This window comes from Dipteris shenzhenensis, chromosome 4 (assembly GCF_047967505.1).
Source record: "Dipteris shenzhenensis isolate YYH24624 ecotype China chromosome 4, Dip_SZ_1.0, whole genome shotgun sequence".
In the NCBI taxonomy this organism is placed as follows: Eukaryota; Viridiplantae; Streptophyta; class Polypodiopsida; order Gleicheniales; family Dipteridaceae; genus Dipteris; species Dipteris shenzhenensis.
The window spans coordinates 1,554,334-1,568,177 of NC_141599.1; the positions used below are offsets into that span (position 1 = coordinate 1,554,334).

General features: G+C 42.5%; 1 protein-coding gene across 1 annotated transcript; it reads left to right on the top strand.

Moving 5' to 3' along the window:
• The first annotated feature begins 2,492 nt into the window (after window positions 1-2,492).
• ECHID (enoyl-CoA hydratase/isomerase D) lies at window positions 2,493-13,089 on the top strand. Its single transcript, XM_087373177.1, has 9 exons — window positions 2,493-2,746; window positions 2,824-2,946; window positions 3,441-3,542; window positions 5,069-5,107; window positions 11,264-11,362; window positions 11,628-11,675; window positions 11,957-12,052; window positions 12,172-12,294; window positions 12,415-13,089. Exons 1-9 carry the CDS (start codon window positions 2,516-2,518, stop codon window positions 12,529-12,531), a joined length of 978 nt encoding a protein of 325 aa, XP_087229303.1. The 5' UTR covers window positions 2,493-2,515; the 3' UTR covers window positions 12,532-13,089.
• The last annotated feature ends 755 nt before the right edge of the window (window positions 13,090-13,844 follow it).

The following is a 13,844-nucleotide window of genomic DNA, read 5'->3' on the forward strand; positions in this document are numbered from 1 at the left end:
AAATTTTACTTAATAAAGGCTTTGTAAGGAAGTGTGTGCTCGATTGCCTTCAAACTTTCTAATTGATATAAGGCTAGAGCAACTTGCATGAATTTTTTATTGCAATATACACATGCTTGATCAATGGCCTTTGAGAATGTTATACTTGAGTACCTGTGGGGATTAAAGGCCACTGTGCCTTAACCTCGGCTATGTACACAATACATATATACATGAATGACATAGAAGATAAGGGTGGTTCAGCACCCACAAATCTGTGTGTTCCTCTCTAGCTCTCACTCTCTCTTGTTTTTTGCTTCTGTTCTGAACTCACAACTCGTATCAGAGCTTCGGGGTTCTCTACCTCCTTCCTAAGCACGGTGAAGAGATCATGTTAGCTTTTCGGGCAGGCATTCGTGAGGCAGCCAGCTAGGAGTAGTTCTCGAAGCGATGCTAATAGCCAAAGTTTGAGGTGGAATTTTGACCTAAAGTCTTCAGTAATGTTGTAGAGGACTTCAAGAGCTACATTTTTTCTTTTTACTTGGTCTCGATCCGAGGTCTCAATCCGAGCTCTCTATCAAAAGATATAGCTTTTGCAAAAACAAGCATGGAGAGGAGAAACGACATGATTCATGTGTTGGATCTGCACTTCACGGTCACCATTTCACAATTCATCTATTCCATCGCATCTGAGACGGCCTAAAACCTCTGCTTGCAGATTTTCTCCTGATTCTGTGAAGTTTTGTAGCTATGGTGAACCTTTGTGTGCAGGCGTCTTCCTCATTTGTTTTTCTTCCATCCATGGGATCTCGACTTTCGGGCCAGAACATTGAGTGTTACCACTGTGGCAAGAAGGGCCACATGAAAAAGGATTGCTAAAGCTAAAAAGAGAGCGAAAGGATAAGAAAAAGAATGCAAATTGGGGTGCAAATAAGAAGGAAGAGAGTCCAAGGGAGGACAAAGGAAAAATAAGGATTAAGATCAATGCAGTCAACTGATGATAGTGACAATGACATTCTCTTCAAGACTTCATGTCTAGTCTACTTACAAAGTTGCTTACCACTTCAAATGATGCATATCCCAGGATTGGGTTTTTGTGCTTTATTCCATATTACTCCCCATAGGGAATGGTTCTCCACTTATGATAGTGGAAAGACACATTGTGTGCATCTTGGAAATAACTATGCATGTGACATAGTGGGAGCAGGTGACATAAAGTTTTCTTTTGCAAATGGTTCTACATTTGTTTTAAAAAATGTGAGACATATGCCTAAGCTAACCAAGAGTCTCATTTCAACAGGTCAGCTAGATGATGCTGGTTTTTAGACTATCTTTGGTTTTGGGAGTTGGAAAATTTAGAAGGGCTCTATGCTTTTGGCTAGGGGTACTAAGTGTGGGACTCTATATCCCTTACATGTATTCAGGGTTGTCTTATCATGTTGTTGCAATAATTGAGTAGCCAAGTACTTCTTTGTGGCATTGTCAGTTGGGCCATATGAGCCAAAATGGAATGAAACTCTTATGTTGTTTGGGTTATGTATCGCATTTGAGTTTTTTTGACTTTGAATTTTGTGAGCATTGTCTTTATGGGAAGCAAACTAAATCAGCCTATGGATAAAACGAGGACCTTGCAACTATACCAAGTTGTCGATGTAGCTCATATTTGCCATATGTACAAGAGTGGTAGTGAGTTTCCACCCCCTAGTGGTAGTGAATTTCTACCTCCCATGGATCTTGAATGTGCAAGGACTATGGCTTGTGGGTTCTTCTCATCTAATGCCAAAGGTATCATCTTGGCTCGTCTTTGAAGATGATTTAACCTCATTGTCACCTCCTTTCTAGTGGAAGACATCCTACTTGTTTAAATGGTACCTTATGTTATGTTTTTCCTTAGAGAGCATTCCCACGTAGGGGTTTTGGATGTGATCTATTTTTGTAGGGAGACTAGTAATAGTAAGGAGCCACGAAATTTGCCTTGCTCCTTGGCTGTAGAGGACCTCCCACTATTTTTTGGAATTTAGTTGACGTTAGGCGTGATTGTAGGATTGTTTTGAACCAATGCTAAGGTTGGACGCACCAAAGTATTGTGGATTTTCAGTGTCTTTATCGTAGCAGAAGATGGGATTTTGTTCTTCACCACTTGTTCCCCCGCTCTCTTGCTACTTCTGCGCCCAGATGGTCTCCTGTACCTACGAAGGTACGCAGGAATGCTCTCTTAGTCATAGGTCCTTACTATGTTACCAAGTCGAGCTCCACAAATCACAAATTTCCACGTGGGCATCACCTGATAAATTGAAAACATATTATTTTACTGAAAAAATGAGGAGAACCAACTCTTGGAGGCCAAAAAGATAAAATTGTTTCACCCAATGGCTTGAGGAAATGAGAGAGAGACCGTTATCCACAGGAGAGAACTAGAGGATTAACTAAAACTGTTTCACCCAATTGCGTGAGGGAGAGAGAGACACATATTATCCATTGCTCCTGATCTACTTGTGTGTTGGTGTTGGTTGAAAGTAAGGAAAGTAATGAAAAAATGGTGGAGGGGGGAGCAATGGAAGGGTCCTCGCGAGCTCTGCAACGCACTGCAGCTCTCTCCAAACACCTCGCTCCTTCTTCTTCTTCTTCTTCTTCTTCTTCTTCTTCCTATCATCGGGTCCATGGTTCCGTTTCTCTTGCTTCTGCCTCTTGGTTCGAATGCCGCCTCCCCGGCCCTCACCTCCAAGATGTCCTTTACGAGAAGGCCATTGGCGAAGGCATTGCCAAGGTTCCTCCCTCTCTTCTCTTCGCTTCTCGTTTGCTTTTACCTTCCCCGTCCAATGGACATCGCCTCTCTTCCTTCAGATCACTATCAATCGCCCAGAACGACGGAACGCGTTTCGGCCCCAAACTGTGAGCGAGCTTCAGCGAGCTTTCTCGGATGCTCGAGACGATGCAAATATTGGAGTAGTTATCCTCACAGGCAAGGTGCTTGCCTTCCCCCGTCCTCTGCTGCCCTCTCTCTATCAAGTTAAGTTTTCCTGCCGACTGCCACTCGCGAGCTTTCACTTTTGCTCAATCTCAAGCGTCCCTTGCCAATTCCTTACAAGCGCCCCAACAATGGTGCTGCATCCTTTTGAGGGCCAAGGCTTTAAGTTACTTACCATGAGTATTCTGCTAGCAAACCTCGCAAATTTCTCGTTGAAATTCAGCTCATTCTTGATCTACTATTTTCATGCAATCACCGCTCTCAATACGGCAATGCTGTTTTCTCAAAATTCCTAAAGCAATGTGCCGCTGCAGTCTTTATCCGACTGTAGACTGCTGTGCCAGTGCAAAACCATACGAGCCTCAGTTTTGCATTTATCAGTAGGAGTTTGCTTCTGCAAATTTAAGCTCAAGGATGCCCTTGAGTATGGAGTCTACATTCATCGGATGGCGATCTTTTCTTTGGGCTCACAGCTCTATGTTTTGCTTTTCAGGGCACTGAAGCATTTTGTAGCGGAGGCGATCAGGTAGTTCGAGGAAAGCATGGTTATGTTGGCAACGATAATATTGGGCGTCTCAACATTCTGGATGTTCAGGTACCTTTCCAGCGCTATGGTTCATCCCCATGTGTATTGAATGTTCTTAGCGGACTCGCTTGGCCCTCTGCACCGTTGGAGTGCTGATACTTTGATCGAGATCGCACCTCGCGTGCGGATTGGTCGTTGCAGTTCCACACATCTTGCTTTATAGCTTTTTAAATTTTGGTGCATACTGTATTTCTTACAACCGGCCGGTCTTAGTGCAAGTCCACCTAGTGAGGGCGAAGCCAGCCTTTAAGGACCAGCATCAGTTTCGCCAACCAATTCACCAGTAATAGAGATTGGAGTGGCGACAGCGAGTTGAGGTTTGGCTGTGTTGCCTGTATGAAGTTTTGTAATGGTGATAGCTTGTGGTATTGTAGAGTTGTGTGAGCCTCCACAGACGAGTTCTGTGGGAGAACTCGGAGGTAGATGGCGAATGGTTGTTTCTGGTCGTTGCTGGTTGACCTGAGAGTGTATTGAGGCATGAAATGGAACGAGGTGGTGTGGAATTCAAATATGGAGTATCATTTTGGAATGAAATAAGCTGCAGGCCCTCAGCAGCACACACCGCCAGTTTGTTACTCGGTGCCTCCACATAATCAAGTGTAGGGCTTTTTATAGTATAGATTTAACGATCTTGGTGCAATGCGGATACAAGCTGCGAATAGCTTTGGTATTTCTTTAGAAGCAAACCTTGTATTCAAGGGTACACGTTCTGTTTGAATTATTTGCATGGTATTGTCAGCTACGAGATGCCAGAGAAAGAACTTGTTTGAAAACTTTAAGGATAAGCTCCAAATAATGTTCTCGCCTATATAGAACGCTCCAGTTTTACCGGACAGGTCAACTCACAACATAATTTAGTATCATTGTTAATGCTAATATGCTCTTGTCCCTACTGAGGACATGACAGGTTAATATGGAGTGTTCTAGCTTTCCTACCATGCATGACAATTCCCATGGCACAATGAGCAGCCACATTGCAAGTATATGTGAAGTAAACGTTATACTCTGGCATTTCTATCTTTTAGTTTGAATTTTTGGGTGGTTTTCAGTATAAACACATTTGAGACAAAGCCTATAGAGCCTTCTTGTGGACAGATGTGTTGGGTGCAACCAACCTCCTTGGAAGTTAAACGTCACTTAGACTTTACTTTCTTGTTTTCTACTGGAATTTCTTCAGCGTTTAGAGCTAGCCCAATTTCTTTTGGCTTTGAAACTTTTCTATCTGGGTTCTCGTCTCCACTAAATGTTGAATTCAGAAGGTTGAAGGTATATGTTGAAGGTATATGTCTCAACTTGATGGCTGTTACTAAAGCAAATTTAATGTGGACTCGGATGAAGCCAAAGATGTATTTGACACAAGTTTAATTGATTCAGTACCTATAATGTAGACTTTTCTAATCCTTGGTGCTCCCTTCGGAAAAATAAGAAGCCTTGAGAACGCCTTTTTGTTATTAATGTCACATGGTTTTCTGTCTTGGTATTTTGTGTATATTTGTGGTGCTAAAGCTGAGTTTGATTTTGATTTGCCTTGCTAGGTACAAATCCGAAGGCTTCCAAAACCTGTGATTGCCATGGTAAGGCTTCATTCTAATGTCGGAATAGCTACACAGCTTCTTGCTTTCTATGCCAAGTCATTATTATTGTTTGTGTCTGTGTATGAAAATTATTGAGGAGTGAAGTGAATGATTTTTAATTAAAAAAATGGATTGTGGATTGTAGCATAGCCATGAAAAGAGCGTGAAGGGAAGTAGGAGGATATCACATAGAGGAAGAGTTTAATTTTGAGAATGAAGGCTTCAATCAATATAAATTGCGGGAATTGTATGGGGGGCCTCTCATAAGAATGCCCAGTCCATGCGTTAAGTCTCAGTTTATCAATTAGAAGAGCTTTGAAAGCTCTCATATCTAGAAACTACACAACTGTGAATCGGGGGCCAATTGCCCCATAAAGTTTTATATGAGCTTACCAAAAGTAGGGTATTGTGTTGGTTACCAAAGTAGGGTGAGATAGATTTGTGGGAGATTCGAAATGTAAAGAACTCTTGATAGTAGAGTTAGTTGTGCTTTAGCACTAATGACGTTTAATATAAAAAAAGATTGCGGATTGTAGCATAGCCATGTGTGAAGGCAAGTAGGAGAAGGGCTTAATGGTGAAAATGAAAGCTCCATTAATTCAAATTGCGGGAAGTGTATGGTAGGCATTCTCATAAGAATGCCCATTCCATGCCTTAGGTCTATCAATTAGAAGAGCTTTGAAAGCTCTCATCTCTAGAAACTACACAATTGTGAAGCAGGGGGCAAGTACTTGATAAAGTTTTGTATGAGCTATAGAAATATCCAGCTGACAAACATATAGAAAGTACAAGGTTTGCTGACTTGGCACATGGCTCACACATGTTGACTATAATTACAATGATGACGTGGCTCTTTACTTTGTAAGAACTCAATGACCGCTCATTTATAGGGGAATAGCTATCATTATTTCCAAGACTGTCTTCATGGGTTTATTGGGTCTTGCTCTTCACTGTAGCATGCTCCTCATTGAAAGTGTGATAAATATTAATTGGCCCAAAACCGATTCACAATTAGAAAGTCCTAAAACCGATTCACAGTTAGAAAGTCCCAAAACCGATTGACAATTAGATGTTAAGCATCCCAAAACCGATTCACAATTAGATGTTAAGCATCCTCTTCTTTGTAACACTTAGCATTAAAGATATGATAAGCAAAAGCCCCAAACTTCCTAGTTGTGCATTTTCCTTCAAAAAGCAATAAAACTCTCCAGTAATGTTAGAGATTCGTGTGCTTAGTCTAGCGTTTGCTTGTGAAAACATCTATACATGACTGTCATTTGAAAAAGACAGTTGAGATAAAAACAGACTCATACGAATCGTGCATCAAATTTAATCAAGATACCAAAATAATGTTAGTTGAGACATGGATCAGCTAATAATGTTAGTTGAGACATGGATCAGCTAACATTGGCAGTAGTGACAAATCCTTGTAGTACATAGATTTATACACTTGCCATATGTATCAAAATTGTAATCCATCCACTAAGCCATAGTTGAGACACAGATGAGCTAACGTTGGCAGTAGTGACAAATCCTCGTAGTACATAGATTTATACACTTGCCATAAGGGGGTTTCAGGGCTGTTTTCACCTGCCCCTGCTGTCGGCATGTAGGCGCCTATGACCCACCTGGGTTGGGGGCCCAACCAGGCCTCCAAACAGGTCAGTTACCCGGCCTGCTGGTCGGGTTCCCACAACCAGCTCGTCGGCCACCTAGGTCAACCAGGTCAGCCAGGTTGGCTTGAAGGGGGCCCCTATATATAAGGCTCCTCTCCCCCATTGTTCCTTGTCTTGTGCTCAGGTTTTCTCTCAGTGAACAGAGAATTTTTTCCCACCTTCTGAGTCGACTCTCTCTTTCTCTGTTCACATTTACAGTTTGCTGTGGGTGTGCTCCCCATTGCTGTTAGCATTCCAGTGCACTCTCACATGGTATCAGAGTTGCAGGCTCGAAGATCTGAGACTTGGAGGGGGATTGGAGTCAGTAGACTGTGCGAAATGTTTTGCTGCTGTTCGGAGCTGTTTGAAGCAAGGTGTTCAGAGGCGTGGACTGTCAAGGTGTGCAGGAGCAAGGTCACAAATGCAGGATTATCAGCCTCCCTACGAACTGCACCCATCCCCCCCCCTCTAGTCTCCTCGGTCTGCCCTTACTTTCGTGAGCGGGAAGGAGACTCGCGCACTGCACCTTTGTCACACACGGGAGCGTGCTGAGTGAGCAGCCCCTTGTGCTGCTGCTCGGTGTGTGCCATTTCGTGCCACTGCTCACGGGCTGTGGCCTTACATGCCAGCTCCATTGCGCCGTTGCACCACAGCTCATGGGCTGTGGGCTGTGGCCTTTACTGATCAGATCCGTGTACTCGCTGCAGATGCTCGACGGGACCTGCTCCAAGATAGCCGCTCTAGCGCCATTTCCAAGCCAGCCGTTCGTTGTGTCCCGCTCCAGCTGGATGGTCATCTATCTGTTCGAGAATGAGCACATCATCAATGCAGGTTGACAGTTGGTTAGTCATTGGTTGTACCTAGCAATAGTACGTTGGCATCTCATAAACCTTGGTAAGCTCAAATCTATGTTGGGCAATGCCACAATCAATGTGTACTGCATGTATAGACATTGGATGCCGCTGACTCGTCAGATGTTGAAGAACAAGGGTTCTTGCTGCATTCAGGTATCATGCAGTGGTTCAACAAGAGGATTTAGATGGTGGCTCCTGCTTCATTAGATTTTGGAGTGTCGTCAATGGCCTGTGATTAAAATGGTTGAATGGTTCATGGATGAAACAGATTGGTTTTGGAGGAGCAAGATGTGGGGGGTGCGGACCAGATTTAAAGAACACCTTCGACTTGTTCCTCAGTGTGCACTCCCTTGTGAGTTGATAGAGCATCTCATTTGACGTGGGGGTTTCCATGGTTGACAATAGCCCGCACCAGCCCGAACAGATCTGCACTTCTGCGAAATACACAGGCAGGGTGCACTGATTGACATCATCCCTCCCATCTGTATGACTGTCACAACAGACAGGCACACCCACAATGAAGCCCTCACTCATATGATAGATATGATACATCAGGAGATGCCAACTCTGACAGCTAGAGCCCAGCTAGAGGATGATCACTAACTAAATAATTTGATATAGAAGCTCATAATAAGCATTACGGTAAAAGGAACAACATGCACGCATAGAATTCCCAGGTTTTGCCCATATGTGGCGACACTTTTCTCATAGGACAGCCTTGCCACTTTCCTTCTATCTGTTTAAAGCCACTGTCCCAGATAGGCAGTCAGGGCAATGTGGAGGGAATTACATAAAGGAAACACTTACTAGTTATTTGTATATAGGCCCACCATTTTAAAAGGCGGTTGTGGGCAGTGTGATGAGAGTGATATCCAAAGATGACTTCTTTTATTCTCTGTTTAACCAATAGATGGTTCCGTGTGTTTTTAATTTAACTCAACTTCTAGCGTAGGGCTCTCATATGCTATTGCTTATTGCTCTTGCAAAAGGTTAGCCCACCTATAGCCTGCACTACGATTGGTTTTCATAAACGAAGCTTTACTGAGTATGAGTTTAGATAAGATCTTTCTCTAATTCTTCAAAAGCTGCCTTTTTTTTAAATTCAAATTGAAAGTTCTACCTTTTTGTGTAGATCATCTAATGGGGCTGCCTTTTTGTGAAAGTTCTACCTTTCTGTGTAGATCATCTATAAAAAAACACAATCACAGAAATAACATGACTTTATGCACAATCTTTTAGTCTGGCCATTCCAAAATCCCCTTGAGATGATCCAGATCCATTTTAGTTTGACCTTTTGAAACAATATGCCCGAGGAACTAGCATCAACTGTACATAAATGCCAAGAGTGAATTTTTCATTTTAAAAATTCCAGAGGAACCGATTTTTAAAAGAGAGAATTCACATTTATGTACAACTGATTCTCCTTAAGGAGACCAAACATAATTTTAGGTGCTTTCTATGCTCCTTTCCACTCTTACCAAAGACTATGATATTGCCAATGAAAGCGCCAACGAAAGATCTATGCTTGTGAAAAATTTTGCTCATATGCGATTCAAAATCAGAGGAGCATACTTAACCTCAAAAGGTACCACTAGATACTCGTAAAGCCCTTGTGAAGTCTGCACAGTTGTCTTCCAAATGTCCTATGGTGCTGTCTAGACTTGTGGACATCCACTCTCATAGTCTATCCAGTGGAAAATGTTTGCTTCTCTCAAGTTGTGTAAATTTTCATCACTTTTTGGAATAGAGCATTTATTTTTGTTGTGAATCTGTTAAGTATTCTTTAGTCCTCACAAAACCTCGATTACCCATCTTTCTTTAGTGAAGGCAACTCTGATGGGTAGAAGTGTGAACTATTGGGTCGAATTAGGCCATGCTGCAATAACGCTTGGACTTGTTGGATTTCCTCTTGTTGTGACTTGCTTACATGGTCAGGTTGCCTATCCAGAGGTGCACTTCGAGGGATTAAGTCCATGGCCAAGTCTTCAGGTCTCTAAGGAGGGCATTGACACGTTCAATACCTCAAGGTGGAGATCCCTTCCAATCGTAGATGGCAGGTGTATTGAGAACAGAATGGAAGAAGGCTGGTGCAAAGTCTATGTTTGGTGTTCGCAGTTGAAGAATCATGTGCTTGAGATATGTTTGCCACACAAATCATGGTATATGGGGTTGAGGTAGCCTGTCATCTGATACCTGGAATGGGGTGCAAGGCCGAGTGACATAAAGAACGACTCTTGCAAGTGCGGAGTAGGGGCTTGTCGGAGTCCATTTGAGGACAATCACAAACTTCTTCTCTGGAAGACTCAAGCTAGAGGTACACGACACAACTCAGACCCAGAGAGCATGACATGACAGACTAGCACTTGAGTTGATCTCTTCTTTACTATTTGACTTGGGGAGATGTACCACGGGAGTGACAGTAGTGCTTGTCAGAGGGGCCTAGACAGACTGATCATTCTGAGCACCAGCAACTCTTTGTTATTAGTGTCCTCAATGTCGCCAGCTGTCCCCAAATCCAGAGCCACTGTTGACCGAGGTCATCTCTTCTCCCCTTAGCTGACCGACAAAGTTGGTCCAACAGACAAAAATAAATAGGTTCTGTCACTAAAATGGTCAGCTGATTGGACGGCCTACTGATGGAGGTCAGCCTCCCCTTCTGTCCTTGGTTTGTGTACTCTCCCACAGCGAATTGCAGTAAATCTCTCTCTTGAAATTCTCGTCTCGGATGAGAAAGCTCACGCTTTTATTGTCTTAAGTCCTTCGGTCTTTCAAAGACGTTAATAAACTTTGTTTTTTTGTTTCTCCCTCTCTCTCTCTCTCTCTCTCTCTCTCTCTCTCTCAGTGAGGTGATTCCGTTCATAAACATTGGTGAGCCATGCGCTACAGAAGCCAAAGGCCAACGAGCTGTCATGAAGCATCTTGATAAACTAGACAAGATTCCGGTCCTGAAGCAGTCCAAGGGGACCAAGCAATGAATCACAGACAAATTACTCCCTTTTCGCTCATAAACACTGGCGAGCCATGGGCTATAGAAGCCAAAGGCCAGCAAGCTGTCATGAAGCATCTTGATAAACTAGACAAGATTGCAGTCCTGAAGCAGTCCAAGTCAATCAAGGGGACCAAGCAATGGATCACAGATGAATTACTCCCACGCAACTAAAGGAAAAGAACGTCAAAGCCACTCGGGAAGCTGGGAAATGGATGGTCTACTGTGAAGGAAGAGCAATCATTGAGGATTTTTACAACCCACAATGTCTTCACCATGATGGGGATATATCTTGGTTGTTTGAGCACTACATGTATCAAGTTCATTGTATTAGACTCTTGCTTTTTGTTTTGCTTGTGCCGATAGCTCAACCGAAGTGTTGTAATGAAAAATTATGTATCTCCGCTTTTGTCCGTTATGCCTTCGAGGCATCCCATGGACGTTAATAGAGCTTGCTTTCTTTCTTTCTCTTCTTCATCGTTCCCTACGTCTCTCTTTTTCTCCTTCTCTATCTTATCTTTGTCATCCAAAAACTCTGCATTTGTAAAATGGGATAGTTCTTGTGTTTTGAAGGTATGTATGTCTCACTAGCCACAGTTAGGGCTCTTTCATTGTGTATGAGAAAAAATTGGAAATATTGATTTGAGATGGCTTGTGCCAGGTGGCTGGATATTGTGTTGGTGGTGGACACGTTCTACATATGGTTTGTGACCTCACCATTGCAGCAGATAATGCAGTATTTGGACAAACAGGTCCAAAGGTGAAGCTATGCAATTTATGTATGCCAATGTAACCATGTCATGTAATGTATTTTGCTTTAGCATTTTCCAAAACAAGAGGAAGACATTTTTTGGGTTGTGACAGGCATGTGGACTCGATTCACATATTTCAATCTCAACTTTGTTTAGTTGGCAAAATGATGTCTGACAGTTTTAAATACCAACAAGTTGGCGGTTCTAGTTTAGGTAGACTGTGGAGTGAACTGAATGAAACTTGAAAGTTGACTCTTGGTGTATGTTGGGAAGGTTGGGAGCTTTGATGCAGGTTACGGATGCAGTGTGATGGCTCAACTGGTGGGGTCTCTATTCAATTTATCCTTAAATCAGAGTAATTAAAAGATTTTGAGTGGTAGACAAGTCTAGCCATTTCATTGCATATAAGTAACTTCTTCAGTACAAAAGAGTTCAGGAGCTTCACGTGTTCTATTGAATGATTCCATTCGTGAATCTATGTTGTTACCTGTACCCATAGCACTGGCAAAGGTGTTGCTTGTGTCACATTCCAATGGACCTCTATCATGTTTCAACTGTGAAATCAAAGATATACTGTGAGAACTTTTAAACTTGTGATGCAGGTTGGACAAAAAAAAGCTCGTGAAATATGGTTCTTGGCACGCTTTTATAATGCAAAGGAGGCATTAGAGATGGGTCTTATCAACACAGTTGTCCCAGTAAGAAGCTTGTAGCAGAGGGATCACTTTTGGCGAAAGCCTTATATTACCTGTTGAGATTACAACTTAGCAATGAAGTAAGATTATGATGTTCTAATACCATTGACTGGTTTTTGCAGCTTCAACAGCTAGAGGAAGAGACGGTAAAGTGGTGTAGGGAGATTCTTAGAAACAGCCCAACAGCACTGCGTGTTCTGAAATCGGCACTTAATGCTGCTGATGATGGTCATGCAGGCCTTCAAGTACAAGCTGCACTCAAATTTGGATTTCTATGCCACACATTTTTAATGATTAAATTAATCTCTTGTTATCATGCTTGCTGAGGTGACACTTCTTTTTGCTATTTCTTGGTCTATTTTTAGGAACTCGCTGGAAATGCTACTCTGCTTTTCTACAATTCAGATGAGGCTGCAGAAGGCAAGACTGCTTTTCTGGAGAGACGAGCACCAGATTTTTCTAAATTTCCTAGACTGCCTTAGCGTGCTCATATGATTTCTCACCTCACTGCATCTCTGGATTTCCACAACTGCACTGGAAAAACCACTATGCTGACTTACATGACAGCCTTACAAGAGGGAGAGGCACCTTCCTCTCATTGTCATCCACACCTAGTTGTATTTCAGTTGCTTTGCATCAAAATTCTAGTGAAAGCGGGAATTGGGCCATTCTTGTTGTAATTGCTGGAGTAGGTCATTATGTCACTTGTGCAGAATGTTTGAGTGGATTATAAACAATTATTTTCAAAAGTGTCTATAGAATTTTTTTGGTTATCCCAAAAAGATATGTGGATGCTTTCTGGAAATTGCATTGAAACAAAGGACATAAACTTCATAAAAGGCTAGGGGCCACTGTTGGGCGCTGATGACGTCAGTGGGGATGTCGTAGTAGCTAGTCCCTGCTATGCATGATGGAGTTTATGGTTTTCAACCTTGTGAGTGACTATCATGAGATTGAAACTGCACTATGTTGTGTTTTTAGAGGATGAGTTTGGGAATGTTCCTGGATTCATCTAGGTATATAAAGGCTAGGGGCCCTCCAGAATAAGGGCGGGGGTGGTTTGTTTTTGTTGCACCAGTTTTCTTTATAAAAAGATGCAATTTAACGTGCTGGAAGCTCTTTTTGTGCCACGGTTATGGACTTAAGTACACATTAGCATGACGTTTCTGAGACACACATGAATGAACTTAGTCAATGTACAGACCTTAAGAAGATTATATAGCATCATATCCAAGACAGTTCTACAAACTGATGGTGAAGTGAAGATCCTTCTCTACAACTGGAAGTGATAGTGGTTGTCTGCCCCTCCCAGCAAGCAAGGCATCCAAGCTGCGCTTGTTTTAGAGATACGTTCTGAAAGTCAAGTATCTCCCCTTGATGTGCTCAGAAACATTGAACATTCTTGCTAAATGGTGCTACAGTAGACATTGCTCATGAGCTGTGTGTGAGTGATCCTTCAAGGGCCTGAGTTGCCATTGAAGCTCCTCCCTTCAAAGCCTACCATCCTTAATGCATGCTATTCTTGCTTGAATCCATTTTTAATGCTTACAATGTTGTGACTGAGTATTTCTCAGAGGGGAAATCTTTATGGGATGGGGAAAAACGTACTTGACAAAACATGCACCTAGGTTGCAAAGATTCACCTGTGTTAGCCTGGGCTAAAGTGTAACGAAGTATAGAATGGCGTGATGAGCTAGAAAGTGCATGTACTCTTAATCCCACATCAAGTGGAATGATCTTAGAGGTGAGTCCTAGAGGCAACGTCACAGACTCTCCTTGGTTGTATTGAGTCAAA

Coding starts and splice junctions, on each gene's coding strand:
- ECHID (XM_087373177.1), top strand. CDS start 2,516: ATGGTGGAGGGGGGAGCAATGGAAGGGTCCTCGCGAGCTCTGCAACGC. Junction 2,947..3,440: donor TAGTTATCCTCACAGGCAAG/GTGCTTGCCTTC, acceptor TTTGCTTTTCAG/GGCACTGAAGCATTTTGTAG. Junction 3,543..5,068: donor TCAACATTCTGGATGTTCAG/GTACCTTTCCAG, acceptor TTGCCTTGCTAG/GTACAAATCCGAAGGCTTCC.